The following is a 27,987-nucleotide window of genomic DNA, read 5'->3' as shown; positions in this document are numbered from 1 at the left end:
CTTAATGCAGAAATGCTTGCACTATAGGACATGAAACATTTATAGAAGCCAATTGAGAAAAGCAATTGACAGCTGCAAAGGGATTTAATGAGACAAAGATATAGTACCCTTCATCTACACCCATAAAATAATTTTTGTGCACAGATGAAATTTAATGCAATGCATACTATTTCACCTTCAGTATTTTAAATATATATTTCAAAAGTAACTGTATCCAATGTATATAGATACCAAATACTAAATCTGTAAGAAAACTCAAAGCTGTCAGTCTTAGCAGAACTTTGCTAAGGGGCGATTTGGCTTACTTCAAAGGCACTCCCTAGCTTGGCCGAGAGAGAGAGCTGCAAATGAGAGAATTCACCACAGAGAAGGCTGGCTGTGTTCTCAGTGTTTTCTGAGACACACATGCTCTGAATGTGTCTAGGCCTGCCCTGCTTTATCTTCATTGTATTTCTCCGGTTGTTCCTCTTTGTCTTTCCTCTTTGGATACCTTGATGATCACATTTTCTGGTGCTTTATACTCTATCCCTGCTTCCTAATTTACTTCGAGCATTTCTACTCCGCTGCAGGCCACTCCTCTGACATAGTGACATCCCCAGGTGCGTGACCCGTTCCCAGTTATCCCCCAGGAAGGAAACCAGAATGTGCCTCCTTCACATTCTGAGTTGAAGGCAATTAGGAAGCAGTGAACACAGGGAAAGCTCTCTGCCCTCCCCACCTGCCAAGAAGCAGGACAAATAGTGACAAATGTGTCCCTCTTTCCCTTTCTAACGGGGAGGACAGAAGTTAATCACAGAGTAACCCCTATCAGTGTGGTGACGGCACCAGGAGAATCTACCTAACAGCCTTACTAACTGGACTTTATAGCACCCATTCCTTCCCCATATATTTCCTTCTTACAATTTGCCATCTCTACAGACTCAAGGTTCTTTTTCTTGTCATGCAACTTTCTTTGCTGAAGATGCTCTATAAGCCTGAATTTGAAACCACCTCTTTGGGTAAATTTCTCTCATGGGTCTATGAGATATACATGTTAATAAATGTCATCTGTTTTCTCCTCTCTCATTTCCTTGGCCTGAGCAAGCCCTATGGGTAAGACTGAATGAGCATGGGAAATCGAATCCTCCCCTAGTGAGCGCAGCAGCTATTCTGAACACTAATGCCATCCACCACACTTGCCAAGAACAGAAGAGCTATAATAAAAGTGGGACAAAAACACAGCAATGTTATTCATTTCTAGTTAGATCATGTGTTAAAACCATGCTAGTGTCAGCTGACTTCCTTCTCAACAGATGCAGAATATTTGGAAGAGAACTGTGCCTCACTATGTGATACAACGTCATATCCACCATCCTGGTATCCCATGAAATCATTCCCAGTATGATTAAAAATGCACCTATAAGAGTAAAAGGAATTCCTAAAAGAAACACTCTGATCCAAACTCACATGTCCAGCATCAGCTCCAGCCGTCCATTCTCCTTCCTCTCTGCTCCTTTTCTGACAAATCCCCACCTCCCAGACTTCACCTTTGTGGTAACACACCTGTTGCTTAATTGCACCATTATTAGATGAACCAAAACTTGCCACTGTTACTTTATACTCACCAAACGATGCAGTTCAAGTCGTGGTCCTTATACTTATCCAAAAAGTCTTAGAGTCTTGTCTAATGAGAAAAAATGTCCAGACTACTTTTTGGAGAAGCATGAACTGATGAATATTTTTTAAATGTAAAAGGAACAGGGACTGACTAGACATGTAAGGTTATGAACTAAGAAGAAGGGTAGTCAAATACATTATGAATATTACTACTTGGAGAAAACTGTTAAAATGCGTTAATTTAGCATTATAATTAAATATCAGTTAAGAAATGGAAGAAACTAACACAAAGAGGAAGATAAATTATTCAGAGAAGTTTTGCTTTTCTGACTTGTATACTTTACAGTGTAAATAAATAACAAGAGAGTCTGCAATACATACATTCACTGGAACTCAACAATGTCTAAGTTTCTGGCTTTGATAAAGGAGAGCCCAGAGGCATGCAGACTCTGAAATTACTTAGGATAAAATTATTTAAATTTAAAATACTGAAATTACTCCCTAACCGGTTTGGCTCAGTGGATAGAGTGTCAGCCTGCAGATTGAAGGGTCCCAGGTTCGATTCTGGTTAAGGGCATGCACTTTGGTTGCAGGCACATCCCCAGTGGGAGGTGTGCAGGAGGCAGCTGATCGATGTTTCATTCTCATCAATGTTTCTGACTCTCTAGCCCTCTCCCTTCCTCTCTGTAAAAGCCCCACACGTACACAGTATCCAGCTACAGAGCTTAAAGGGTTGATCGAGCATAGTGACTTCTATTCAAGCAGAAACACAAAAAACAAATGGATTAAAATATTCTCTCTTATTTTCCCTCTATGACATGTATGCTAGCAGCAAATATTAATTTTAAACTATACTGTTAATGTAGAAGCAGAACTTGAGCATTTTAAATCCCTAACATAAATAACTGATTAAAATATCAATCCTGTACATGAATGTTAAGATACTGATATAATTTGTTAATGATAAAGTATCTTTTCTAAATGTAAAACTGATATATATGTTGGGGGGGAAAAAGAAAAGGTGATGGGGGTTAACCCCATTTTCGCTATTTGGCCTACTTTCACAATATACCTGATCTTATACCGTCACCACAGATATAGCTTCCCTGGTATACCAGTGAATGTTTTGAGGAAATGAGAATATTTCTTCTAACAATTTTTAAAAAGTATTTTTCATGTAGTACAACTCTAACAATATACAGTATACCTACTTCACGTGCATGGTTAAGTTTTACTTATTTATATATTTTTTAGTGTTTTAAGTAGTACCATGTAAACATTAACATGGTTAATTAAAATTGCATCACTCTCGTTTTTCTTTTAGAGGTTTCCTCTCCTGAAAATGTGGAAAATACGCTAAAATGAAATGATGGAAGAACTTCATATCTTCTCATTTAAAACTGGTACGTTCAAACCTGTACATATTTTCCAGTGATGGCAGCCTTTTCCACTTTGACATTTAAAAATTATTGACTGAATGCCTGATATGTACAAGGCTGCAAGGAATGAAGAATAGTGCAGTGTATGGACACTGGGACTTATCATTTAGAAGAGAAGATACTTCCTAACCCAAACTGCTATCATATAAGACAGTATAATTATCATGTAAGCTGTACAGGGAAGTGCTGAGGCATTCTTTCTTGGGGTCAATCAGAGAGACAGCAAAGGAAAAGTGACAGCTGAACTGTGCAAAAAAAAAAAAAAAAAAGTATAAGTCATGCAGAGATGAAAAGGGGGAGGAGGAGGGTAAATTCTAGGTATTAGGTCTAGTAATAATTAATGTCGTTTTCTAATACTTTTTTAAATCAAATTTATTTAAACAATACAACAAAATTTAATCAACAATATAGTTGCCGTTGTTTTCTACTACTTGTGCCCAACGCTCAGGAAGCATTTTAATCCCTCTGTTGTCCAACCATTGAGGCCGCCTTTTCAAATTAACATACAGCACCCATTCTTCATCTCCGGTAACAATTTGCTCTAAAAACGGCAAACGGTTTTGACAAGAGAGGAGCGAACTGCAAATTGTGACTCTTTGATTATGGTTGTTGTCGGTCAACTCATGAGGAACCCATTTTTCAAACTTTTGGACTTTGCCAAGTGCACGCAATTGATTGGAAATTGTTTTTTGTGAACAATTTAAAGTTGTCACAAGCTCTTGTTGGGTAATTTGAGGATTTTGCACCAAAAGAGCTTGAAGAGCTTCTTGATCAAAATTGGACACACGGCCTCGACCACTCTTGTCATCTAACGAAAAATTTCCCTCGCGAAATTTCTCAAACCAACGCTGGCATTTTCTGGCGCTAACTGCATCTTGACCAAGAGCACTACAGATGTTTTTTGCAGCCTCACTTGCTTTTCTTCCTAATTGGAACTCATAAAGCATGCAGTGCCGAATATGCTCTTCATCCGCCATCTTCTTAGCCTTAGTTTTGCAACAAAACCAAACCAAACACAAACTTTTTCAAGCAAAACTTGTTAATTGCACTTCACACGTTCTGTAGATACCACGTGTTTGAAGGTTATGTCAATATAAGTCAACGCCAAGCAAGATTTTAAACCAATGTTTAAAAACGACATTAATTATTACTAGACCTGATAGAAGCAAAGCACAAGGAAGGCACAGAGGTGGGAAATTGTATCGAGTATTATAGGGTGATCACAAGGGGTTGATGAGTAGAAGGGAGAGGGGTGAGATGCTGGGAGAATAGGGTGGTGCTATATGAGAGTGCAGCTTTGAGAAAAATAGCGCTGCTGAATGAACACAACAAACCAGGCATTCAGTGTGAGTCAGAACAATGAACTGCCAAGTAGGAAGTCTATCTAGCTATTTTAGTGAGTCTAATTACAGAGCAGAACTGTTGCATTAGAGGAAACAAATACTGAGTCAGCACATTAAGAAAGTAGCCCTCATTAACAACACTTTTAAAGAGTCAGGATGTTTGAAGTTCCAGAATAGATTATTTATGAGTCTGTGTGTCCAGAGAGCCCTATGGGCCATGTGGAGGTGGGTGAAAAGACACAAGATCAGGAGAACGTGTTCTAATGCACTTGTCTGGCAGGAAGTGCTTATTCTAATCTAGGAAATGTGTTGTTGACAAATCTATGAAAAACAGCAATTCCTACAGGATATGTCATGCATCCATTTGCCCGGGCATTACATTTTTACAGGAGTCTTAAGATACATTCTTATCTAGTCTTCATAAAAAAGATTGTTCAATACATCAATAATATCATTGCCCTTTTACAGATGAGGGATGAGGCTCAGAGAGGCTCTTGTCCTAGCGCCACTTACAAGACAATTGTAAGTTCAAATTTGAAATGACCTGATTCTCAAATGTGTACCTTTCTGTTACCCAATTGTTGTTCCCCTAAAACTGGTGGACTTACTGGCTCTTTGACTTTGAGAATGTCATTTGGATCCTCTATGCATCGCTGTCTTCATCTGTATAATGGGGGTGAAAATCGTACTTCACAGAGGTGCTGAACAGCTTTTAGAAAGTTATATTTTTTTTCTATAAAATGGTCCATTTAATCTCTTTTCAAATACATCACAACATTATTAATAGTATTCTCCTATTATTTTTAGTATCTTTACTATCTGACTCCACATGCTTTTCTTCTATTCTAAATACTGTTTATCTGTGCCTTCTCTCTCTTCTTCAAAGAGTACCATCAGAGGTTTCTCCGTTATATCGATCTTCTCCAGGAAAACAACTTGAGTTTTTTTGATTCTCTCTAGTATTTCTTTGCTTTGTATTGTTTTTTTTTCTTCTTCTCATTTTAATTTCCATTCTCTGCTTACTCTACAGGCCAACTCAGCTCTAGTTCTAACTTTGTGTGATTCTTTTCAGTTATTGATTTTAATGTTCTGTTTTCTATTATGACTTCTTAACCCATTAAGGTTTCTTTCTAATTTCCCAACTAAACCTGTTTTTGCATGGTATGTATTCAGGACAAATGGGGTGACAGGCAGGAGCAGATTTTCCATCAGCTCACCGTGTTGTATCTTCTAGAAGCATGCCAGATTATTTTTAAGTGGGCTTCCCTTTTGATTTTTAATTGTGGTGAAATACATAGAACACAAAATTTACCATCCTCACTAACCATTTAAAAAATTTAAGTGTACAGTTCTATAGTGTAAAGTATATTCACAATGGAGAGCAAGCAATCTCTAAAACTAAATTCATTTTCCAAAACAAACTCCATACCCACTAAACAACTCCCTACATTCCCCAAACCCGGCACCCTTCCTTCCGTCTCTATGAATTTGACTACTCTAGGCACCTCATGCTGGTGGAGGCTTAGGATATTTGTCATTTTGTAACTGGCTTATTTTACTTATCATTTTATCTTTAAGGTTCCCCCATGATGTAGTATGCACCAGATTTATTTCCTTTAAGTCTGAATGTGTCATTAAATGTAAAACCACAGTTTGTTTATCCATTCACCCACTGAGTAACAGGGTTGCTTCCATTTTTCATCTACTGTCAATAGGGTTGCTGTGAACATGGGTATTCCAATGTCTCTTTAAAACCTTGTTTTTCATTCTTGTGGATATTTACCCAGAATGGAATTGCTGGGTGATATGTAATTCAGTTGTAAGATTTTATAAAACTGCCATCCTGTTTACTTGTAGTGGCTCTACCATTTTATAATCCCATGAACATTATACAGACTTTCTAATTTGTCTACATCCTCCACAGTTTTCATTTCATTTTATTTATTTATTTTTTTTGTGTGACAGCAGCCATCCTACTGGATATGAGATGTTATCTCATTGTAGCTTTAATTTGCATTTCCCTAATGATTAGCAATGTTAAGCAGTTTTACTTGTGCTTGTTGACCATATGCATATCTTCTTTAGAGAGTTAAATGATTTTTTAAAAATTTACTGAAATGCAACAACATAGATATAATTGATTACACAGGCAAATGGTTTTCATTATGTTAAAACAATTCAGAGTTTATGAAAATCATAATACCATTTCCATCATGAATGTATGGTATTACCATTCTACCTGGTGTCTTTCCAGGAAACAGCTACAGTTAACGTCAGGCTATATGACTATGAACTGCCTTAATACTTGACCCTGAAATATCTATAAATCGCATATTTCAGATGTAAATCCAAGGTAATGGTAGATTTTTCCCTGAAAATTCCATTCTAGATACTTGCATAAAACCTATCAATTAACTAATAAAGAAAAATATAGTAAACGCTATTTAACTACAAATAGATATTCTATCTTAAAACTTTTTAAAAAAAATATATTTTATTGATTTTTTACAGAGAAGAAAGGAGAAGGATAGAGAGTTAGAAACATCGATGAGAGAGAGACATCTATCAGCTGCCTCCTCCACACCTCCTGCTGGGGATGTGCCTGCAACCACGGTACATGCCTTGACTGGAATCGAACCTGGGACCTTTCAGTCTGTAGGCCGACACTCTATCCACTGAGCCAAACCAGTCTCGGCTTAAAACTTTTTCATGGTAAACATAGCCTGCCTTTTTAGTTTTTTTCTAGCAAAGACAATCTATTTTTTTTTTTTTTTGTAGTAAAGAGTTTAAGATTTTTCTAAGATGATTCTATAAACATAAAAGGTCTTTACATAATGCATTTAGTTATTTGTATTTTTCCTGCTTAGGTATTATCTGTGCCTCACTTTTCATTAGTAGTGTGTGCACTCAAGGAATAATAGTTCAAAATATAAATAAAATGCTAAAGAGACATTGAAACAAAAAATATCTATTTCTACTAAAGTGTTATATACTTTGTTATTTGCAAAAAAAAAAAATAACAACAAAATCTCTATTTTAAAGCCTCTGACCTCTAGACCTTCTGAGAGTAAGAGAAATGTCTAATTTTAGGGTTCGCATTCCAGTAGTCAACATTTCTCTAAGTTTAGAAGTGAATTCTATGAAATACAGGAAACTACGTGCACAGATTTCATAATATGTTGTAATTCTAGACTAGTAACTTTCAGTTTTTTTCTACTGAAAAAGAATCATAGAGTTAAAATTAAAAACTATTACATCCAGAAATATTCACTCAATTAACCCCCTAATGAAGCTTGGCTGATGCAAATTATATGCTGAGTGTTTCTAAAAGGAGCTCTTTTAAAGCTTTGATTTTAAATAATTGAATAATTTTTTTTACATATTTCTTTGTAATTTAGTGAATTTAAAATTTGGTCTGGATTTTCATTCTCTGCCATATAATTCACTTCTACTTCTTGGAGTAATTCTCTTATAAAATGATTAATGGTAACAGTGTAATGATTAATAATGACACATTGTACTTTATAGCTTCTAGGAGATACAAGTACTTCATTACAGATTTCATTACCTCCATCAGTACTATGAGGCAGATAGGATGAGGACATATTATTCTCTTTACCGCAATTTAAAACGCAAAAGAGGTTAAAGCCATGCTGAAGAATATTTATATGCTTTCTATGACCATGGATGTGAATATTAGTTCATTAATGTGGAGATTATTTGTTGTATACAAATATTTCATTTATTTGCCTACTACAAACCAATGTGATCTGTAAAAAAGAGAAATATTGAGCCCCGCCTGTGTGGCTCAGTGGTTGAGCACTGACCCAAGAACCAGGAGGTCACAGTTCCATTCCTGGTCAAGGCTCTTGCCTGGGTTGTGAGCTCGATCCCCAGTAGGGGGCTTACAGGTGACAGCTGATCGACGATTCTCTCATCCTTGATGTTTCTATCTCTCTCTCTCCCTCTAACTTCATGTCTCTGAAATCAATAAAAACATATTTAAAAAAAAAGAAAGGAAGGAAGGAAGGAAGGAAGGAAGGAAGGAAGGAAGGAAGGAAGGAAGGAAGAAAAAAAGAAAGAAAGAAAGAAAGAAAGAAAGAAAGAAAGAAAGAAAGAAAGAAAGAAAGAAAGAAGGAAAGAAAAGGATTGTTAGCTTCCCAGACTGTTACATGCCAGTGACCACCAACTTTTATCCTAATTTTTCTAAATTTCATTAAGTACTTTCAGGAAAGTACTCCAAGATAATAAGAGTTCCATGGAAGAATTTAAAGTGACATTAATTCATTTTAACTTGACAATCTCTGTCTTTCACATAAGTTCGGGAGTCTGAAAATGATTGGGGTAGTTAAAAAATATGCAATGGGAAAAACTGCCTTGACAATACACAGGATCTCTGCCTCAAGGTCCAAGCTCTGCTCTCGGAGGGCAGCGGTGGGTCTGAGATCTGGGCTCCTGAAGCCCAGGTGGGAGTGCCTTCTACTCTGAGTTTGTGAAACATGCTGCTACAGTGTTTTGCACCCACGCTCATGAGTATCTGCTGCAAAGTGATGTACAGGCCATCCCAAAAATGTAGACATCCCTTAGCAGCCAACTCACTCACTTTTCGCTCCTTTTCAGGTTTAACTGATTTGAAACAATGGATGAAGCCAAACCAAGCTTTGAACACAGTAAATTAATCCTCAAGTACCAGTAAGCTTTATTATTTCTTGTATGGGGATACATAAGAGGTAAAGTTTATAGTGAGAAACAACAACAGTCGGCGAATTGCGGGCACACAGATACCAAATGAAATGATTCTTGACGTTTGCCATTCCACTGCTTTGTGTTATCAGCAGCGCCTGGACCAGAACAGTCATCAGTCTGAAAACCGGCACTGACACAAAAGTACCAATTTCTGTAGATTCTTTTAAATTTTGAAAATGAACTGTATGTTAATAAACACTGACTTTATAACCATTTACAGTGTGTCTACATTTTTGGGGGACACTCTGTAGTTATAAAGATCAGTTTTAAAGAAAGACCGTTTACAAAAAAGACCAGCTTAAAAGAAATGCAGTCTGGAAGGTAAGCATCATCACTCTGTAAGCTTAAGAACAGGCCTCCTTGTGACATGTTGCTGTGTACTCTTACCATGTGTAGGGAGTGACATACCTGCCCCAGGCTGCCTCACTTGTCGATGCTTTATTCACTGGAACACAGGAGGAGTCAATGATGGTGGATTTGTTCATCCTGTAGCAGAATCCGCAATCTGGGTCCAACATACACTCGTTACAGTAACTGTAAGATGAAAAGACACACCCGTGTTAGCAGAGATGACTGGTGCTCCCCGCGTTTTCCACTCTGCACAGTCTGGGTCCATCACACTGGCTTGGGCGAAGTGGCACGTGATGAGGCCTCTCCCATCTCTCCCCCACCTCCCGCAGCACCTTGGGAACCCGCTTTGAGATGGGGGAGGCTTGGGTCTGAGACACTGGCTGCAGAAGAACCTGTCACCTTGCAGCAAATAAACTATGCTTTTCTAAGCCACTGAGATTTGTTACCAAAGTATGGACTGGTCCATCTTCATCCAGGCCAACTGGTTCCAAATTATACCAAAGCACGTATTTCTCTTGTTTCCATCATGTAACACATCTTTTTTTTTAAATTGAAAATACGTTTTTCCAATATATATTCCCACTTCCAATTCAGACGTGAACAAAGGTCATTTACACTCACCTCTTTTCCTCCAGGCTCTGAGAAGGGTATTCAAGGACCATCCCTCTGCCACAGGTTTTCATCTCAGTCCCTCTGGCCTCACCAGGACCAGTGCCTCCTTCCACTGGCCATTTCCTTCTCTCTCTATCCTAAAACCTCTCCCAGGATTTACCCCGAAGCTTATGTGCAGGCTCAAGCCTTTCCCATATTAAAAAAGTGCGAAAAGCTGTCCTTCTTCCTACTCCACACGACCCCTCCGTACTGGTTCATAGGGGTCACTCACTGAAGAGGTCAAATATTAAAAAGTGTTCAAGCCGAAACCGGTTTGGCTCAGTAAATAGAGCGTCGGCCTGTGGACTGAAAGGTCCCGGGTTCGATTCTGGTCAAGGGCATGTACCTGGGTTGTGGGCACATCCCCAATGGTGGTGGGGAGGGAAGGTGTGCAGGAGGCAGCTGATCGATAATTCTCTCTCATCAATATTTCTAACTCGCCATCCCTCTCCTTTCCTTTCTATGAGAAATCAATAAAATATATAAAAATAAAAAAATAAAAATAAAAAGTGTTCAAATCCTTGCCAACCCAGGGAGTGGCCCACTGTTTGGGAAGTGGTGTTCCAACCCTCATCTGTAACCTAGAATTGTTTCTTTCATCATATAGAGGATTTTATGGCAAAATTTCCCCAAACGTATCAACATTTCTAACTTCGACTTGACATTTAGAAGGTTAACACAAAACTTTAACTATCCTAAGTAATCTGCTAATTGACCTTTTACAGAGAGCACCTATCACAACTGTGGCTTTAGCAAATGACATTAAAGGCAGGAAAACTTCTAGAAGTGGCTATTTTTTATTCATGATTTGCTCTTTAAGGCGTTCTTGAACATGACCTAATGAATTTATGCGAGTTTTGCTAAATATAAAGCTAAGAATTTAAATATATTGGTGCCAAATCAATGTTCCTAAGAATGTTTGAGGCACACATTAAAACTATTTTTGAGAAAAGTAGACTGGTGTTATTTATCTCCTTTTATTCTCCTTCTACCATAGGATTTGGGGTGAGTCCCCGTTTCTGGACTTCAAGTTTTCCACCCATGATCCATCTGACAATGGTTGTCAGATGCTGCATGACAGGAATGACAGAAATGCATGCACTCTCAACTCTAAATTCCCACAAACACAAACTGTAAAGCATAGTATAACACTGTAATTTCTTTCAAATATTACTCTCACTTCAAGGGCAGAAATGATTGGTGTGGTCTGTTTTAAGAAACTCAAAATTTACAACAGAAATTAAGAAGGCATTTACAAAGGCACTAGGCTTTATAAAAGGAATTGCTGAAAGAATTACATACAATGGGGATTCTACCCTATCAATACAAACTATTTTACATTTCAAACGGACCAATACTTAGAACAGGGATGAGATGCCCTCCTCCTTGCTCTGTGCACAGCTCTATGGCCAAGGTCACCATGTTCTTTACTGGCTGGCTAGCAACACAGACTTCGGGGACCCAAGAGAAAAGGCACACGTGCCAGCTCCCTCTCGGCAGCACCCACGGTAGGCCAGATTCCCCCGAACAGGTTTATCACAGAAGCCAAATACCTGAGTTCTATAATTCAAGGCATTACTATAGGTTCATAAGCCTGTTTCGTTTTGCCCTTTTAAAGAAAATAATGTTGGGGGTTGGTGGGGTGAAGAGCCGAGTCATTTTTAAGATGAAATACAAAGAAGGTAAAACTCAGTGTCGGAGGGTCTTTGGGATGGAGCTAGGGTTTTAAATTGCCAGAGGCTACAGCTCCCGTTTGTAAACCTTCCACTCACAACCGGAATGGAACTGCTCGGTGATTTTGATAATTCGCTTTCAGAGACGTAAGCTGCACGGGCCCATTTCCTGCAAGCCCACACAGAAGCGCCCCGGAAGGAGCGGGCCCTCTCTTCAATCACATCCCGCAGGATCTCGGAGCACAAGGACATCGCAACGTGTGGAGAGAATCTGGGTAAGTAACTGTGCCCAGGACCCACATTGCTGCTCTCGGATGTGGTCTGTTTTAAGAAACTCAATCTCTCCTCCCTGGGGGAGATTACACAGCCACCGCGGCTGCTCTTCTGTGGGATGACACTGCTGGGGAATGGAATGCACAGCATCTAGAAACCCCAACAGGAGACGTGAAAACACCTCATCCAGACATAACTACAATCAGAACAAAGCCAACTTGCTGGCTGAAGGGAGGAAAGACTTCACTTTTCCATCTCCGTCTTTTCTTTTCAAAAAGAGAGGAACGTAAGTATTTCCATATTAAGAAAAAGAACTGGCTCAAGAATTTTAAAATGCTTCCAATGAAAGGCAGCTCAGTGTCTAAGGCCAAGCAAGGGGGGCCTGTTTTCCTTTAATCGATTGTTTACATGTTTCACGTGGCACCCAGGACGTCAACCGAATGTGCCTTCTTCTTTCTCCTGAGAAAAATCCTTTAGGCATTGATTTGGGTTAATTCAGAACCGTTTTAATTCCTGCTCTGTGAAGTCGAGTATGAACCCGGCTCTCTAGGAAGCGGTCCACTTGTTTTTAATTGTGTCTCATTAAACCTAATGACACGGAGCATCAGGAACAGTGTGTGGTCTTTACAGTGCCTGTCTCTGCTGTGGCCTGGATTTCAGATCAGTGGTGGCCAGTGCAGGTCAGGATGATCCGTGCACTGGAGGTGAGGCCTGACTAGCCTAGGCAGCCAGAGCCAATAGAGCCTCTGCTTTAAGAACGTGGCCACAGGTTCACGTTCATTCTCGGTGGGCAACTGTGTTCACTCACACATTCCTTCTACTTCAGTGATGTCCCTGTTTCCTGTGACAGCTCTTCCGAACTCCCTTCCTCTTTACTCCCCCCTCACTCCTGATTGTTCTGCTGCCTGCAGCAGGGGACTTGGAATCCAGTTTACCAGAGGACGCCCTTCCTGGGGACAGCCTGCCTTGCTTGTTGCCGCCTATAGACCTGATTTCTACATGAGCACTGCCAAGGACACCGGGACACCTGCCCTCTCTCTCAGCCAGAAGGTAGACGGCAAGTGACTCCCTCTCTCCACCTGGACTGTGTAAATAGAGAACTCCTGATAATTATTTTTTTTTAAAAATTTCTGGGGGACTGAAGTGGTTGGAAATTAAAAAGTAGGGGATCACCCAGCCGGCGTGGCTCGGTGGTTGAGCGTCAACCTATTAACCAGGAGGTCCCAGTTCGATTATCAGTCCAGGTTGCGGGCTCAATCCCAAGTGTGGGGAGTGCAGGAGGCAGCCAATCAATGCTTCTCTTTCATCATTGATGTTTTTCTCTCTGTCTCTATCTCTTCCTCTCCCCCCCATCTCTGAATTATATATATATATATATATATATATATATATATATATATATATATATGTGTGTGTGTGTGTGTGTGTGTGTGTGTGTGTGTGTGTGTGTGTGTGTTTAAAGCAGGGATCTATTGGCTCATGAAGCAAGTCATGCTTCACCACTCTCCTGAAGCTCCCTCACAGAGACTGTAGGATCTTCTCCCTGTTAACTCTGGGCACTTTTCTTTCCGAATCTTAGTTTATCATTCTGTGATGAAATTCCCTATAATCTTTTCCTCTCCACTAAAATCTTCTCACCCCTTGACACTACTTCCTCTATGGTCTCTCCACCGGCCGCATCTTAGTGTTTCCTTTCTCCACTTGGTTCTTTCTACTATGGTTCTGTTCTGGGCAACCCTTCATCGCTCTGTACACTTTTATGGGAAACACTGACCTCACATGACCCTCACTATCATCCATACACTGAGACCATGTGACCCATTTCTCCCGTTTGTTTCTCTTCCATAAGGGCCAGACCCGTATTTCCAGAGGCTTCATTTTATGGATGTTTCACCAGCACCTCACACTCAACACAGCTAAAGCTCAATCTTTGACTTTCCTGTCAAACCTGCTGTACTTTTGTGTCTCACAATTTGAAGACCTGAGCGTGTGAGATCACTCATATTTAAATAGCACAACAACAGCAAGTCTATCTCACAGTGTGGGCAGCTCCTCTACTCACTATTCTTATTCTTTTTTTCACCTGAACTCTGACTTAAACTTGCCACCTTTCACCTGAACTCTCCCAACAGTCTTCTGATGAGTCCTCCTGCTTCTTCTCCCTCCCCTTCCTCCTCTATATTTCCTTAAATCTAACTTTTTCAGGTTTCTCTTCCATTTCAATCCTGCAGCAGGGTTCTATGGCCTGCAGGGTGAAGATCCTGTTCCTTATTAAAACGCAATCTCACCCCCTTTCATCTTGTCCATGGTTTCTTGCCATTTCTTCCCAGGTGCCTGGGCTCCAGCCAGGCCATACAAACTACAGGATTCAGCACATGACCAGCTTTGATGTTTCCCCTCTTATTGATTACTCTGCATTATTACTTCCCACCTTTGTTTCCCTACACGTTTGCTTCAAGACTCCTATAGGACAGCAGCTCCTCTGTGAAACTTCCTGACCCCAGCACAATTAGATGCATCACTTATACATATTTTATCCCCAGTGATTTCCATGTTTCCCGATAGGTATGTGTTCAATACAGACCTGCTGAATAAGTAAAGAGATGAACATCAGTTATCTAGACAGCAGGTTTGGCAGTTCTTTCTATTGTTCCACTAATGTTCCCCACATCTTGGTCCAATGAGATCAAAGAATTGAGGCTTGACTTAAACTGTGAATTGTTCCATAGAATTCATGGCTTTCTGATCCAACCCATACACAACCGTCTGAAGCCACCTGGAACATAGTCATATTTCTCATCTCTTCCCCTTAGAAACTGAGGCTAAAAATACAATGGATTCCTGAGTTAGAGGCAAAAAATAATTCATGGCAGCGAGGCAGGCACACTGAAAGCAAGCATGGGCTTTTGCTCTTTGGCCCTATTAGATAGGGCAAATTTAGCCTGTTTGTCAGAACAGGTTTCTTTTCTTTCTTTCTTCTTTCCTTTCTTTCTTTCTTTCTTTCTTTTTCTTTCTTTCTTTCTTTCTTTCTTTCTTTCTTTCTTTCTTTCTTTCTTTCTTTCTTTTTCTTTCTTTCTTTCTTTCTTTCATTGTCTAATCCTTTTAAAATAAGTTCTTAGTTTATTTCTCTAAAGGAGAGAGAGAACAGAGCTCTCTCTGCCAAGTCTGTCATCATCAACAAGGCTAAGTGTTTTCATATTATACGACATGGACCTTTGATCAACATTGTGAAAAACAAACTTTGCAAATACAGGATGACATGTTCATGTATATGTTGATATATGTAGACATGTGTATTTAGGCAGGTAAATGTATATTATAGATATACACACATTTATATACAATCTTTTCAGTCTAATAATTGAGATTAAAATCAGATTTATAATACATTTTAGTAATCAAAACATAGGTACCCGAATACAAAACAATTAGTATGCAACATGCCACTTTACAAGAAGAACAACAACAGTAATTGATCTTCCTTGGTGGTAGTATATATTATTCATTGATGAAGAGACAGGAAATAAATACTAGAATTGGAATTTTTAGATTTACCAATAGGCCAAATCCATTAGTAGTTGTAGATACGAAGAGGATTTTGGAGGGTTAGTTTTACCACAAGCCTCACTGTTGACATAATTCTTAAAAAATATTTTTATTGATTTCAGAGAGGAAGGGAAAGGGAGAGATAGATAGAAATATCAATGATGAAAGAGAATCATTGATGGGCTGCCTCCCGCACATCGTTTACTGGGAATTGAGCCCACAACCCGGGCATATTCCCTGACTAGGAATCGAACTGTGACTTCTTGGTTCATAGGTCAACCACTCAGCCACACCAACTGGGCAACAATTTATATGTAAGTCACAGAGCTTTACCAAAAATAATAACAAATAAAAATAATGCATGGACATGATTTTGTTTGAGGCTCATCATCACCATGAGAAAACTTTTATATAAGCCTTATTTTATGTCTCTGTGACTGTACTTGTATAAATACCGATGTGTCCCTAAAAAGCTGTATACTACACACTCCTGCAGTGTGCATTGAGCTAATCACATTACCTGATATGAGTTGCTGATTTCTATGTCAGCGTTTTTCAACCGCTGGTGTGCCGTAGGTGCAGACAAGACAAGAATTTTATAATTTTTCACTATTTTGTTTACTTAATATTTCATAATAAAGTAATTATAAAATACTTTCTTTGTGTTTATTTGATTCCTATTCAAGAGAATTACTTTATATATATAGTCAATATAGGCACAGAGTTAAATTTTTTAACATTTTCTAATGGTGGTGTGCCTCGTGATTTTTTTCATGAAACAAGTGTGCCTTTGCCCAAAAAAGGTTGAAAAACACTGTTCTATGTAGTGCTCCTAACGCTAACTTCTACATATTGAGTACTTTCTGATATGCCAAGACACAGGGTAGGTAGACAGTTTGGATCACAGTAACAACAAAGTTTAACTTGAGCACTGCACTGAGGGACACTTGCTTTGTTTAAAAGCACTGAACTTTTAAAATATTAACAGTAATTTTTTTAAAAGTGAGGAGCTCATGCATTATCTTTCGCTACATAGAAATGATGGCCACAAATACTGTGTTCCCTGTTCTGAAACTTTTCAGAATTAGAAAGTGTAAGTTTAAAAGCAATTCAGGGTATCCGTTTTAGAAAAGATAATCTTTATGTTTAACACACAAAATATAAACACACCATTTAGAAAGCAAGGTATCTGTCACTGAAGCCATTTGTTTTCAGTGTCCACAAGGACCAAATTATCGTCAACACATTTGGATCCTAAGTCATGCACTTGGATTTCAATGCTCCTTCAAGTGGACCAAGAGAGGCAAGTGAGGCATGAATACAGCTCTGGGTCTGAGTCTTTCATGGACTTCGGAAATTAATTCGTCATTTGACAGGATAAAATAAAAGCGAGGAAGTGAGGAAGGAAAATTTTACTTATTTTCTTAAGTAGTTAATCTTCCGTTGAAAAATTATGGGGATTCTGCCTCCACCAAAATAAGCTTTTAAAAATACTGCTACCCAGAACAACTGAATGAAAAGACTGTGCTGGATTTTAGTATGCACTCACCTAAATCCATGACTTTTAAGACCAAAAAGAAATATTACAGCAACCCACCTGGTACGTATTTACAAATGATTTACAGTTTATAAATTTGGGAATGGGAATCAATTTGTATTCTGGGTTAATCAAACTTTTCCCTTCAGAGAATCACAAATTCAAATTTGAATGTACATATAGTACCTGTGTTCTTGGTGAATGCACAGTCACACTGACTTTAAAATATATTTTATGTCAACAACAACAACAAAAAAATAGGTTGCTTTAAAGTGAGAACTTCTTAGGTTTTTGTTTTTTGTTTGCTTTTTTTGTTTTTTTTAAACTAGCTATGTAAATACTTCTTAAAATTGCCTCTTTGGGGACCTGTTTTTGTTGGTTCGTTTGCTTTGATAACCAACTGTTCTCTTTGTAAGTGGGACCAAGTATCTCCTTAAGCACAAAGAAAGAAATTTGATGACCAAGTCTGTGTTATACTTTTCCTCAAACCCTCTAACCCTCAGCACTGTGCTTATCAGAGTGAAAGTGCTTCCCACAGAGAGAACAAAATCAAAAGAAAAAACCCATCTTGGTGTAAACAGCTTTGCTTATCAGCTCTTCCTTGGTTACTTGGAGGGCTTTCCATTTCCATAGGAAATGAAATGTGTGAATGTGAAGGACAAAGTAGTTTTGCTTGGGGAGTGAGAGAAACAATCAGCCCCCAGAGCCACAGAAAGATGCCTGATTTGGAAGCTGTGCTGTGCGATAAAGATGAAGCGCGATAGCGTGGAAGTCATCTCCCTGCACAGCATCCTGTCCTCTGATGCCTGTGCCTCTGTGTCATGTAGTAATGTGCTCTGACAACTAGAACCTACCCCACTGACAGGATTTCACGACACTCAAAATAATTCAAGGTGGATGAAACCAACAGGAATCAGTAAAGTGATACCTGGGTGGGGCAGGGTCAAAATACTAGCATCAGCGCATGGATTTTTCTCTTTAAGGAGAATAGTCAGATCCACATATATAACTCATCTCCACAACTTGAGGAGGAGGCAAAGAAGAGAACAGCTTTCATGGTGTTCATTTCTGCCTCTTAGTGTTCGGTTATAATCTAATTTGCGTAAAGGGTATTTCTTCGTAAGTGCATCTCATCTATGTTTGCTTCTTGTCTTATATTACTTTTCCCACATCCATCAATCTGTGTAACAAAGGCCTTAAAAACAACTCATACCAAAATGAACAAAGCAAAATAAAAACCACAATTTAACTTGGATCAGATATATGCATTTTTTAACTTGGATCAGATACAAAGTTATGTGGTTAAGATCATTTGGCTCTAAGAAAACCCAAGGTGGTGAATAGTTTTAAATATATCAGAATGACTTTACAGTATGTTAAACATGTGCTTTTATATCAAAGCTGCTTTATGTTGTTCCTTAAAATGACTGAAAAAATTTTCTGAGTAAATATCCTATCTAATAAAGAGGGAATATGCTAATTGACCCTCATGCTGTTGCAGATGGCGGCACCCACAGCCAATGAGGGAATATGCTAATTGACTGCCACACCCTCAAAGAAGGCAGCACCCACAGCCACAAGATGGCAATGCCCAGTCCCCTCAGCCCTGTGTGCAGCACAGCTGGGCCTGCCCGTAGGTGGGTCTGGCCACTCCACATGCCTCCCTCCGGAGTCCCCCAGTCCGCTCAGTCACCCAGTCACCAAGGGTTGGCCTGAGGCACAGGCAAGCCTCGGATTGCAGCTGCCCATCGTCCAGGGCTGGCCCGAGGTGCAGGCAAACCTCAGATGGTGGCTGCCCAGCCACCCATGGCCTGCCTGAGGCACAGGTAACCAGGGATGGCCAAGGATTGTGCTGCCGGCAGTGGCAGCAGCAGAGGTGTGATAGGGCGTCACCTACCCCTGATCGCCGGGTCACCTCCCACCCCTGAGGACTCCTGGCCTGTGAGAGGGGGAAGGCCTGGTTGAAGGAACCCCCACTTCCAGTGCATGAATTTTCATTCATCAGGCTGCTAGTAGGTAAATAAAAGTGAATGAGCAATAATAATAATAATAATAATAATAATAATCTTCAAGTCCCAAATAAACTTCAATTCACAAAAAAGATTCCTTAGAAATCTCAATTTCTCTGAATAACTAAAAACACAGCAACATAGATATTTTCAAACCCACTGCCTTTCATTGTAAATAATTATTGCCCACTTCCCAAAGGGTAGTGTACCCTCTCTGGACAGCACAAGTGTCCACAGCTTGATTAGTAAATTTCAGAATGAAGAGTGGTCAAGAGCTGGGTTCTTAAGTAAAGATCAGTACAATTGCCTACTAAGCCACACCATTCTCTAAAATTGACTTAACCTCCTTTAAGCCTCAACACAATTGGTAAAATGGGGGTAATAAGAGCACCTACCACAGTTGTGCTGAGGGATAAAAGAGAGAATCCATATAAAGCTCTCATACTGTGGTTGGTACAATGGTGACTATGCAATAAATGGTGGCTGACATAACTAGTACTCCATTTGAACAGATGAACAAACATGACTAAGGGCAGTTATTTAACTGGTTTACAAGGCCAAAGAAATAGGACAAAAGATTTTAAAGATTCTTTCTCCTTTTCAAAGCTGGAGGTAAATTATTTAAGAAGGCCATATTCCTTGCCACCTTGAAAGTTCACCTTAGACTTCTAATCACTTTTAAAAGAACTGAATCATGAAAGGAGATAGGGCTCTATTTGATCAACTAACTCCTCCTTTCTGCTGCTAGGCAGAGCCACTCACACACGTCCCATAAACCTAACAGATTGCCTGTCTCTGTGGTTGGGGCAAACCAGGCTAGTAGACTGTCCCTATATCCATTCTTTACTTCTTCCTTTGTTGAGAGAATTCTAACCTTTAACTGGGAACACTGTGGTCTCCCATTCCTCTCTCAATCACTAAATAGAAGAATATATTTCCCAGTCTCCATTATAACTAGATATGGCCATGGGGCTATGATGGGAATTACCGTGTGGAATTTCAAGAAGACTCCAGGAGGCTGATTCAGCTGGGAAGCAATGCTCCCAGCCAGGTGCAGACATGATTGTGGACTTCTGCAGCCATCCTCATGAACTTGTGAAGAGTAATATAGATGAGGTATAGATACAGCAGAAAGACAGAAATCTGGATCCCTGATGATACTAAATCTAGCCCATCTGCTCCAAAGTTCCTACCTTTGAATTTATTTTATACTACAGGCCCATTGCATGAAGATTCGTGCAAGAATAGGCCTTCCTTCCCCTGGCTCCAGGACCCAGGTCTTTGCTCCAGCTGCTGCCTTCCGCCTTCGCTTTGGCCAGAGTACTGCTCCTGTAGCTTCCTCCGACCCCCACCCTCCCCCTCATAGCAGGTGCCCTGTCTCGCCCAGCTGCTCAGAACCTGCATATGCAAATTAACCTGCCATCTTTGTTGGGTTAATTTTCATACTCACTCCTGATTGGCTAGTGTCACAGAGGTACAGTCAATTTGCATATTTCTCTTTTATTAGTGTTGATGAGAATGAAACTTCTTTCTTGTGTAAGTCAGTTATTCTGGGTTCGTCTGCTGTATATGCCAAAACCAATTCCTGATACAAGAATATTTTTCTCAAATGCTTAAAAAATATTTTTTCTCATTTGTAACTACCCTGAAATTGTCAGCTTCTACTCAAGTCCCAATATCTCTTTAAAGATATGAGACCTGAGTGTGAGTTCAAGAGGTAAATACAAGCTATTTTTAGATATTGCCAACTTCTGACAAGGGCTATTTCTCATGCTTTGTTTCATTAACAGCTGGCACAAGAGCTGGTAAATGGTTAGTATTCACGAATGTAGGTCCAATGAATGAAATGAAAAGTAGAAAAGAGTTCCTAACAGTGTGTCTGTGTACCTATGGTTGTATATTGGTAACACTGATTTTCCACAGCACCTCAGTCAATGTGGGGAAGGGGACATTTAGCAAACCCACTGGTTCCTTCAAGTTACATGGACACCATGAAAGGCGACCTGAAAAGCTGTGTTTCTGTGGCTGGGCACCGCCTCTCATTTGTGAGACTTGAGCTCAGTAACAATGATGGCGAGTGCTCCAGCTCGTCCAGGTTATTTTGTTTTGCAATTGCTTTTTGATGTGTTCATGCCTGTATCTAACTGACCTCAGTACATCTCTGAGTGAGGAGGTAAATTGCTCCTTTGTGTCTCTTCCTTATTGGGTAACTGAGCAGTGAAACGTCTTTCTCTAGTGTTACAATTTCTGTTGCTCCAATTTCTCTCTGACAGGATAATTACTGAGTTTGTCTTCCTTGGAGTCTCACAGATTCATGCTTATTTGAGTTTCATTTATCTGTAAATTCCTTAGCCTTTCCTGATAATATGTTCAATTTGTTGCTTTTCTCTTTTAATACTTTAAGCTTTGAAGATCTTGTAGAGCTTCAATTACTTTCAGAATTGCATGGCCTTTGTCCTCCTTTTTTATTTTCTCCTGCTTGGGCTTCGAGGTTCTGATGTTTTTTTAAAGAGATATTTTCTCAGAGGGGCATTTTCCTTCTGTTTTTGGTATAGTATGCATAATTTTACTTTAGTTCTGCAGTTTAAGATCTCTAGATTCTTGTGTCTTTCCGTATCTTCCTTGATAATTTAATTCAAATGGAGTTTTATCAGAACTAAATAGACATGTGCTGAAAGCCGAATGCAAGGATTTCATCAGATGGAAATGGATTATCATCAGCAGGCCTGAGAGTGGTTTACAGGGTACCTCCAGGGACTTGTATGAGAACCTTCCATTAGCTCAGGCATGGCCTCAGATTGACAGAAAACTCTCTTACTGAATTTCCAAATGAGTTTATATAATCATTGCAGGTACAGAGCAAAACATACAGTCACACGCACATCAGGCCTCAGTACGTGGCTAAATTAGGAAACCTTACATAAGACATGATGTTAGTTGCTAGGTAAGCAGAGAGGAAATGAGGAAAGAGAGGAAACATGATGCCTGCTTTCAGATACAAATTTCTGTTTGGAAAGACAACCAATAAAACCCGGGCAGTGATAAGTCATTCTAGTCACCAAGACCTGAGGCATCCCATCCCCCCACCTTAGGCCTCAATTTAAGACTCTTAAAGGTTTGCTCTTCTACTTTCTCCACTCTGCTGCCACGGTCATTTTTGTAAAGTACAAATCTGATGAGGACAGTCTTCTTAACAGCTTCCCTGTTAATAAGGAGTTCAAAATCCTTATTACTGGTACACATGACTTCTTATCATTAAATTGCCCACATGTACTTAGGTTTATTTCTTGCCATCTCCTACCTCTATATAGAGCTCATCCCATGTTTCCTGAATGGAATTATAGGCAGTATCTGTTTTCTCAAAATTTTCCCCACATTCAACATGTGGGAGTGAGAGAGGCGTCTGCCCAAAGAGGAGCTACCACAGGAGCCTCCCCTGGGACCACGGGCATGGATCCAGGGTCTTCTTTCCGGAGCATCCGCCCCTCTGCCACAGGGAAGGAAGCGGCAGGAAAGCCCTGCTCTTTCAACTTGTGAACCAGCTGGAACAGACGCCTGGAGCAGAGCTATGGAAGGACATGGGGGTGAGGGGGTGTGTGTGTGAGCTGGAGATGGAGCCTCTGTCCTCCCAGCCACCACAGCACAGGCCACCACGGGGCGGGGCGTGGCCTCTCTCTGTACACACTCAGTGAGGCTGGCCACATGTCCGTCTGTCTAGTGGAGGTCAGGCTCTGGGAATGGATGACCACTGGGATGGTAAGCAATCCCCCTCTGCCCAGAAAAGGGAGAAAGAGAAAGGGACAGGAGACATTTTCAGACCCTCAGAGCTAGAGACCCATCCCACACATGCGTGAGAACCCTCCGCCTCCATAGCCTTCTCTTACTGCCTGTGCCTTCATGACAGAGTTAGAAATGACCGTTCCTCAGGTCATCTGAAAAATAAATTAGGCATAGAAGGCACACAGTTTAATGTAAGAAAAATATGGATTCTGTGAAGCTGAGTATCTGAAACCAGAGAATATCATATACCTGCAGTGACTAGAAAATATTAAGCTTCGTCTTGTGTCTATACACATGCTACCCTATCTGTCTGGAATGCTGTCTTCCCCTGCTCTGGTCTAACTCCAACCAGCTCCTTGCTGCCCAGCTTTGGGAAACTTTCCATAACATCCCAGGAGTCAATGGATTTGGTAATGGGTAGTTACAGGAACTAAAAAGGAGTTATTAGTTTTAAAACATAATTAGATGAATGGCTCTTTAAAACAATGAGTTCCTCTATTGAACTGGTATACTTGTCAACAATCTAGGTATTAAATGAAAAAAGAAACAGAATATACACACACACACACACACAGTGGTCTAACTCCTTTTGTAATTCTGCAACTGCACTGACCAGTCAATTCATGTAAGAGACATAGAGTGGAATACTACTTTGGCACACATGTTGGAATTCCAAATACAAAGAGAAGGAATATTAATTTAGCATGTTGAGAGTTCTGAAGTTTATTCTTATCACATATGGCAAGCCAAAACACACACACACACACACACACACACACACACACAGATGAAAACAAATATAACAAAGAATTTGTATCTGTGTCAATGTTAGTTCATGCTAATGGCCATGAATTTATACATTCATCTGTCTTTGTTTATGCACAGGACTGTACACAACTGTATAGCATATATGAATTAGGATGATACATATTCTTGCCAAATTTGATTACATAGGTCTACATTAATTTTTTTGGGGTGAATTGCTTTCTTAAATTTCAACTGTTTATTATTTTACACTGAACTTTTGTGAAGATATTTATTGACATAGTCATATAACAATCATAAAATGATAAAAATGAAAAAAATCAAGCCAAAGTTAAATGTTAAATACTAACCAATTAAATAAAAAATATGTCCTTTGATTTCAAAATGGGTGAATTAGAAAATGCATATAAGTTCTTCCTATGAAACAATTTTTATTCTTGAGTTGATAAGACTAATCAGTATGCATTTGTAATATAAAAGCCAATATCAAAGAAAAGGAAGGATTAGAAAGATCTTTCAGAAATTAACTCTCAACTGGGCTACTTGCAATGACTTTATGATGTTGATAATTATATCATTAAAAAATATGTTCTAGGATAAAATTACCAGAACTGACATAGACATCAATGTTAATTCCCAAGGAGTAATAAGTTTCCACAAAAACTGAGTACTTCCAAGCCCAATACCTATAGCAAATAGCAGCCATCTGTATATTCCTCTGTAGCTCCTGCTGGGTGGCCCCAAAACCAGGGCACCCCATGGATAGCTTCAGACCATACCAGGTTATAATTCTACACATTACAAGTAACACACTCAAGAGGCAGACTTAGTGATTCCCAATGCACTACTGAAGCAAGTCCTGCTCCACAGGGGTATCTCCTGCACAGCAGCTCTCCTACTTTAGTCACAGCTGGTCCTCACAGCCAATTGGCCTAGAGGTCAATTCCTCTCAGTGGCACTGATAGCAATCAAGGCTCAGCTACAATACGCCTCTACACACAGCACACAAAGGGGCATACTTTGGGTGCCTAACTCAGATGACTGGGAAGGCTGAGTAACTGAGCCCTATAGGACACTTACTACACAAGGGCACTCTACCAATTCCAGGAGACACAGCAGCTCTACCTAACACATAGAAACGACCAGGGAAGCAGCCAAATTACGAGACAAAGAAACATGCCACAAATAAAAGAAATGGAAGCAAGCAAACTACTGGATACAGAGTTCAAAATAATGGTTAAAAGGTTGCTCAAGAATCTTGAAGAGAGCTTTAAGAGACATGAAAAAGTACCAGTAAGAAATTAAGTATACACTAACTGAAATAAAGAATAATTTACAGGAATTCAATAGTAGGGTGAAGGATTTTGATAATCAAATTAACTAATTGAAATATGACGAAGAAAAAAAACACCCAATCAGAAGAGCAAAAATAACCCAAAAATATGAAGATAGTGTAAGGAGCCTCTGGGATAATCTCAAGTGTACCAACATTCACATTATGGGGGTGCCAGAAGAAGAAGAGAGAGAGCAAGATATTGAAAACCTATTTGAAGAAATAATGACAGAAAAACTTCCCTTACCTGGTGAAAGGAAAAGACTTACAAGTCCAGGAAGTTCAGAGAGTCCCAATCAAAGGGAACTCAAAGAGGCCCTTGCCAAGACACATCATAATTAAAATGTTAAAGGGTAAAACCAAAGAGATTATCAGACAAAGAGATTATTTAAAAGGGTCAAGAGAAAAGCAGTAAAGTTACTTACAAGGGAGTATCCATACAACCATCAGCTGATTTCCCAAAAGAAACTATGCAGGCCAGAAGGGAATGGTAAGAAATATTCAAAGTGATGAATAGCAAGGTCCTACAACCAAGATTATGCTACACAGCAAAGCTATCATTTAAGGTTGAAGGTCAGACAAAGAGTTTTACAGATAAGAAAAAGCTAAAGGAGTTCATCATTACCAAACTAGGATTTTCTTTAAGAGGAGAAAGAAGAAGAAGAAAAAAAGGATAAAAATATGAACAATAAAATGACAATAAATACATATCTATCAACAATTAAATCTAAAAATCAAAATAAATGAACAAGAAATCTAATGGACAAAATAAACTGATGAATAAAATAGAATCAGAGGCATGGAAACATGGAACAGACTGATAAATCTCAGAGGGAAGGGAGGAGGGGCAATAGGAAGAGATTAACCAAAGAACTTATATGCATATATTCATTACCTATGGGCACAGACAGGGTGGTAAAGGCCTGGGGTGGGGAAAGGGGAACATCTTTAAAACTCTCAATGATAAAGATCTTTTTTTTTAAAAAAGCATTACCTTTTCCCTAGTTAAAAAGAAAAAAAAAGTACATGGAGAAAAAGCCAGTTACACTACAAGTATCAAGCGGAAAGCAGGGGAATAAAGAACAGATTTGTGACATCAGCTCTTTAATAATATGGAATATCTAAGACATGCTAAGCTTTGAGGCATTATCATTACTGCACATTAAGTTCTTCCAGTTTAAAATACATTTTTAAAGTTTACTTTCCAGAAATGATAGAGTCATCTATTTTACTGTGTCAAAATAAAATAAAATAAAATAAAAAAAGAATAATATTCTTTACCCTTGGGTTAAAATACAGATTATAGGCAATTGTGTAAAACATCTTTCTCTTCCATAAACTGATTTTTCCCTGAGGATGGGAACAATGGCTTATATATCTTTAATCTCCTGTCATCTCGGAACAATAGAATATGGGGAAGATGTTATAGAATCTGTTTTCAATTACAAGGGGGCATGGTTTAGAAAGCACTACAAGATGGATGTGTGGCTTTGGCTAAGAAAAGATGCATAAGATAGTTATTAAAACACAAAGTTTGTATAAAATAAGTAGTTCAGTAAATAATAGTGCTTTTTTGTCTTTTTGAAAATTTTTATTGAAAAGGACTTTTATTAGGGATACCCAATATATATGTATTCTAAGTCTTCACCTGAGGATAGGTTTAGACAGAGGGAGAGAGAAACATCGATGTTGGCCAGGGCTAAATAATAGTATTTGCTTGTTTTTAATTGATTTTAGAGAGAGAGGAAGGGAAAGAAAAAGAAAGAAGGGGGGGGGGGAGGGACAGAGGGAAGAGGAAGAGAGAGAGAGAGAGATGAGAGAGAAATATCAATCGGTTGTTGCATCCCATATGCACCAGGGATCCAACCCGCTGCCGAGGAATGTGGCCTGACCTGGAATCAAACCGGCAACTTTCTTTCTTCTTTTTTTTTTTTTTAATATATTTTATTGATTTTTCACAGAGAGGAAGAGAGAAGGATAGAGCACATGTGTCAAACACAAGGCCCGCGGGCCAAATCCAGCCCGCCAGGCCTTGCAATGTGGCCCGCACCGCGCTGTCATCACTGCACTCCGCTGTCAGTTTATGACATTGTCAGTTTATGACTGTTCAGTAAACCATTCGGCCCGCGATTTAGGCTGGATTTTAGATTTTGGCCCCTTCTCTGATTGAGTTCGACACCCCTAGGATAGAGAGTTAGAAACATCAATGAGAGAGAATCATCGATCAGCTGCCTCTTGCACACCCCCTACCAGGGATGTGCCCGCAACCAAGGTACATGCCCTTGACCGGAATCGAACCCGGGACCTTTCAGTCCGCAGGCCGACGCTCTATCCACTGAGCCAAACCGGTCCCGGCCAAACCGGCAACTTTCAATGCATGGGCAGAATCAACCAACTAAGCCACACTGGCCAGAGCTAACTAATAGTGTTTTGATCATTCAATCACATGGGTTAGTGTTTCTGTGAGAAATAACTTATTCCATGGGGGAGAAATAAAAAGGAATCAGTCTCTGGAATGGTTTTGAGATATTCTGATCCCATTTCCCTCAAGCCCTATTCACATCATGACACAAACTATGACCAGAATCAATGGCTCCCAAACAAGACGAAAATTCACATGTACTTTCCACAGAGCAATAAATAGAAGATGCTATACATTTCCTGTGAAAAATCTGTGTCAAGAAATTATTGTCTTTTTTTATTGCTGCTTTTTAGAAAAAAGAAACTTGCTCACTGAATGTGCCTCAAGGAAGATAATAAACCCATGTCTGACTACTACACTGCCAATCATTTTCTCATAGGGTTAATAAAAGGGTCAGACTATCTTCCCCATTGGAAGCAGTTGCCTCGTTTGTGCACAAAGAAACACACTGAGTTATAGGCAACTGCTCTGTGTCTACTCAGCTCCCTCTGTGGGGGTTCAGATAGACACACTTTTTGGGAAA

General features: G+C 39.5%; 1 protein-coding gene across 1 annotated transcript in view; it reads right to left on the bottom strand.

The window, feature by feature from the left end:
- Positions 1–27,987, bottom strand: part of SLC2A13 (solute carrier family 2 member 13) — a 263,372-nt gene that overhangs the window by 36,018 nt on the left and 199,367 nt on the right. The window contains exon 7 of the mRNA XM_084877877.1: positions 9,533–9,658. Within this exon, the coding sequence (XP_084734003.1) occupies positions 9,533–9,658 (126 nt within the window). The remainder of the gene's footprint in view (positions 1–9,532; positions 9,659–27,987) is intronic.

The sequence above is a fragment of the Pipistrellus hanaki genome, assembly GCF_964339955.1.
Source record: "Pipistrellus hanaki genome assembly, chromosome: 3".
Classification (NCBI taxonomy): Eukaryota; Metazoa; Chordata; class Mammalia; order Chiroptera; family Vespertilionidae; genus Pipistrellus; species Pipistrellus hanaki.
This window is presented reverse-complemented; position numbering and strand designations above follow the sequence as displayed.